The sequence below is a fragment of the Acipenser ruthenus genome, unplaced genomic scaffold, assembly GCF_902713425.1.
Source record: "Acipenser ruthenus unplaced genomic scaffold, fAciRut3.2 maternal haplotype, whole genome shotgun sequence".
Classification (NCBI taxonomy): Eukaryota; Metazoa; Chordata; class Actinopteri; order Acipenseriformes; family Acipenseridae; genus Acipenser; species Acipenser ruthenus.
Window position 1 is genome coordinate 15001 of NW_026708922.1, and position 4735 is coordinate 19735.

At 42.2% G+C, this 4735-nt stretch overlaps 1 protein-coding gene across 1 annotated transcript in view; it reads left to right on the forward strand.

Annotated features, from left to right (window-relative positions):
- Window positions 1–3858, forward strand: part of LOC131736761 (uncharacterized) — a 7888-nt gene extending 4030 nt beyond the window's left edge. Inside the window, exons 3-5 of the mRNA XM_059021963.1 lie at window positions 2661–2738; window positions 2960–3130; window positions 3538–3858. Of these exons, the coding sequence (XP_058877946.1) occupies window positions 2661–2738; window positions 2960–3130; window positions 3538–3720 (432 nt within the window). The 3' untranslated portion in view covers window positions 3721–3858. The remainder of the gene's footprint in view (window positions 1–2660; window positions 2739–2959; window positions 3131–3537) is intronic.
- Window positions 3859–4735: the final 877 nt, after the last annotated feature.

Here is a 4735-nt window from a genome sequence, read left to right on the forward strand (position 1 = left end):
GTCTGTCTGTCTGTCTGTGTTTCTGTCTGTCTGTGTGTGTCTCTGTGTGTCTGTCTGTGTGTCTGTTTGTCTGCCTGTGTGTGTGTCTGTCTGTCTGTCTGTGTTTATGTCTGTCTGTCTGTCTGTGTTTCTGTTTGTCTGCGTGTGTCTGTCTGTTTGTCTGTCTGTGTGTCTGTCTGTCTGTGTTTCTGTCTGTCTGTGTTTATGTCTGTCTGTCTGTGTGTCTGTCTGTCTGTGTTTATGTCTGTCTGTCTGTCTGTTTGTCTGTCTGTGTTTATGTCTGTCTGTCTGTCTGTGTTTCTGTCTGTCTGTCTGTCTGTCTCTATCTATCTATCTACCTTTGTGACTGATTCATTTGAAGACAACAGCGCTTTGTAGTTTTCCATCTACTTAACCAAAAACTGACAAGCTGAAAAATGCGACATTTCGAAATCTAACATGAAATAATGCTGTACTACAATTTTGGCTTCTGGTAGAGTTTTTTTTTTGGAGATATCATTTTGTCACACGCACGCACACACAGAAACTAATTCAACACTGTATGCAAATACTCCGACTCAAAGACTCGCTATTTGATCTCCATTCAGCAGCCTGTCTTAACAAGTAAGCCGTTTATACTGGTGAGATGTGACATACTGGTTCTGTGAAAACAAAATATCAAAAATGAAATGAATACAGCAACGAATTATGAATAATTACAGCATCAAAGATTTACACAATGTTAGATATAATCTCTCTCTCTCTATATATATAATCTCTCTCACACTCTCGCTGTAACTCCCCTGTCGCAGTTCAGGCTTTTTGTTCATTATATCGAGGGTTTCCTTATAAAGAAAGGACGACTGGAGTAAATTAACGACAGGAGATTATGAATTAAAGCAGAATTTCTCTTTAAGAATTAAAAACGCGGGACCGGAAACTGAACTTTTTATAAAAAAAATTAATCTTGACGCGATTTTTTCAAAGTGGACCCAAATCTTAACCCAACATGACAGAATCCGAAAAACATTTTTTTTTATTCCAGGTCAACCAGGCATAAACAGTTTTCGTTGTATTTTTTTTTTTTTTTTTGGTAATCAATTTTGATAAATTGTAATTACGAGCGAGAGAGAGAGAGAGCGCGTGCTTATAATTATGTTTTGTTTTTTGTTTATTTTTTTAAGTTTACATACTCCAATGGAAAGTTTCTCTAAAACAACGGATTTTAGGGGGGAAAAAAATCATTCGTAGCCTTTGTGGAGGAGCCAAGAAAAGTCGACAATTATTTATTTCGACAATTTCTGCAAAACTCCTTAAAAATGCTCCTTCAAAAGTATTTTAATTTTTTTGTTTATGTTCCTGTGTGTTGCTACTGTTAACGTAAGGCGTGTGTTTTATTTATTTATTTATTTTTTTAAACATTTTGACCACTTTTTAAAACTTTTAAATTACATTCCACTGCCTCAAAGATGGCTTCCGGACTACATTTCCCATCATCCTCCTGCTCACATATGTAACGAGATGGATTTACCAGCGAGCAGGAGGATGATGGGAAATGTAGTTCTGAGAGATCCCTGGGAAGCCAATAGACTCGGTTTCAACTGTGTATTATAAACACATTTCAGAGGGCTGGATCGCATCAATATCAGGGTCTAGTGCTGTATATTATAAACACATTTCAGAGGGCTGGATCGCATCAATATCAGGGTCTAGCGCTGTATATTATAAAGACATTTCAGAGGGCTGGATCGCATCAATATCAGGGTCTAGCGCTGTATATTATAAAGACATTTCAGAGAGCTGGATCGCATCAATATCAGGGTCTAGCGCTGTATATTATAAAGACATTTCAGAGGGCTGGATCGCATCAATATCAGGGTCTAGTGCTGTATATTATAAAGACATTTCAGAGGGCTGGATCGCATCAATATCAGGGTCTAGCGCTGTATATTATAAAGACATTTCAGAGGGCTGGATCGCATCAATATCAGGGTCTAGTGCTGTATATTATAAAGACATTTCAGAGAGCTGGATCGCATCAATATCAGGGTCTAGTGCTGTATATTATAAAGACATTTCAGAGGGCTGGATCGCATCAATATCAGGGTCTAGTGCTGTATATTATAAAGACATTTCAGAGGGCTGGATCGCATCAATATCAGGGTCTAGCGCTGTATATTATAAAGACATTTCAGAGGGCTGGATCGCATCAATATCAGGGTCTAGCGCTGTATATTATAAAGACATTTCAGAGGGCTGGATCGCATCAATATCAGGGTCTAGCGCTGTATATTATAAAGACATTTCAGAGGGCTGGATCGCATCAATATCAGGGTCTAGCGCTATATATTATAAAGACATTTCAGAGGGCTGGATCGCATCAATATCAGGGTCTAGCGCTGTATATTATAAAGACATTTCAGAGGGCTGGATCGCATCAATATCAGGGTCTAGTGCTGTATATTATAAAGACATTTCAGAGGGCTGGATCGCATCAATATCAGGGTCTAGCGCTGTATATTATAAAGACATTTCAGAGGGCTGGATTGCATCAATATCAGGGTCTAGTGCTGTATATTATAAAGACATTTCAGAGGGCTGGATCGCATCAATATCAGGGTCTAGTGCTGTATATATTATTCAGTATATATTCATAATGAGTAATATTTTCTCTGTTTCAGAAAACAACGTGGGGTTCAGGGCTCCTGTCAAGACTGCCCTCCCAGCCCAACGTAACAGCACTGTGGGACAGGAACAGAGTGAGTTCACCTTCTATACACTCCTGTTCTCTCTCCTCTCCCCTCTCTCCTCTCTCCTCCTCTCCTCTCCTCTCTCCCCACTCCTCTCCTCTCTCCCCTCTCCTCTCTCCTCTCCCCTCTCCTCTCCCCTCTCCCCTCTCTCCCCTCTCCCCTCTCCCCTCTCCCCTCTCCCCTCTCCCCTCTCTCCTCTCTCCTCACTCCTCTCTTCCCCTCTCTCCCAGGTCTCAGTGTCTCACAGATTCTCAGTTCTGCTCCAGTATCTCAGTCACACAGCCTGGCTGATGGGACTCTCGGAGGCAAGGAAACTGAAAGACATTTTTGGAGAGAGAGAGTCTGAGGTGAGAGGGATCACAGCGGACCTGAAGAACCTGGAGGCGCGATACAGAGTCCTGGTGAGCAAAAAAACACTAGCCCTAACACTAGTACAGTATTTCATGTTAGATTTAAAAATGTCACATTTTTTAATTATCTGATTTCTCTTTCACTTGTATTTCATGTGTCTTTGTCGCCCTCTGCTGGGCTGTATGCTGGTACTGCACCTCTAGTCTGACTACACTAAAGTTTAACTTGTGTCGTGTGTCTTTGTCGCCCCCTGCTGGACAGCATGCTAGTACTGCACCTGAATCTGATTCTCTTAAAACTTATATTTCTGTAGTCTCACTATTGTAAAATGTACCTTGCATTTTTCATGCGTGTCTTTGTCGCCCCCTTCTGGACAGCATGCTGGTACTGCACCTGAATAAGACTCCTCTGAAGTTACAATTGTATTTTTTATGCGTGTCTTTGTCGCCCCCTGCAGGACAGCATGCTGGTACTGCACTTGAAGACCGATCCAGTCCAGGTGAAGTTTCCGGGCTCGGTTTCCCATAACGAAGTTTTCCATTCCTGGAGCAGCACCCTAGCAGACTTGGAGAGGCTGACGGGACAAATCGGACAGGACTTCGAGGAGCTGAGACCTCCGGAGTGTCGGGAGGAGAGATAGAACACACGCTGTGCAGTATTTGAACCCGTGTTTCCTTTTCCTCAAACCTCTGTCCCAGTAAAGGGAAGTGTGTCATTGTAAGAGCGTTTTAGCTCTGTCGCTGTGAAATAAATAAATAAATAAATTATCACTTTTTCGAAGGTGTGATAACCAGGAACGAACAGCAGGGGGTGCTGTGCTATGCACTAACGCACAGCTGCCTGACTTTTTTTTTCAGCTGACCTCTCTGTGCTTTACAATGCTTCCCTATGCTTTCCCAGACCTCTCTGTGCTTTACAATGCTTCCCTATGCTTTACCACACCTCTCTGTACTTTACAATGCTTCCCTATGCTTTACCAGACCTCTCTGTGCTTTACAATGCTTCCCTTTGCTTTACCAGACCTCTCTGTGCTTTACAATGCTTCCCTATGCTTTACCAGACCTCTCTGTGCTTTACAATGCTTCCCTATGCTTTACCACACCTCTCTGTGCTTTACAATGCTTCCCTATGCTTTACCAGACCTCTCTGTGCTTTGCAATGCTTCCCTATGCTTTACCAGACCTCTCTGTGCTTCACAATGCTTCCCTATGCTTTACCAGACCTCTCTGTACTTTACAATGCTTCCCTATGCTTTACCAGACCTCTCTGTGCTTTACAATGCTTCCCTTTGCTTTACCACACCTCTCTGTACTTTACAATGCTTCCCTATGCTTTACCAGACCTCTCTGTGCTTTACAATGCTTCCCTTTGCTTTACCAGACCTCTCTGTGCTTTACAATGCTTCCCTATGCTTTACCAGACCTCTCTGTGCTTTACAATGCTTCCCTATGCTTTACCACACCTCTCTGTGCTTTACAATGCTTCCCTATGCTTTACCAGACCTCTCTGTGCTTCACAATGCTTCCCTATGCTTTACCAGACCTCTCTGTACTTTACAATGCTTCCCTATGCTTTACCACACCTCTCTGTGCTTTATTACACTTTGCTGTGCTTTTACTGTGGGAAGCTTTTATAATGAGAGAGAAAAATATGAT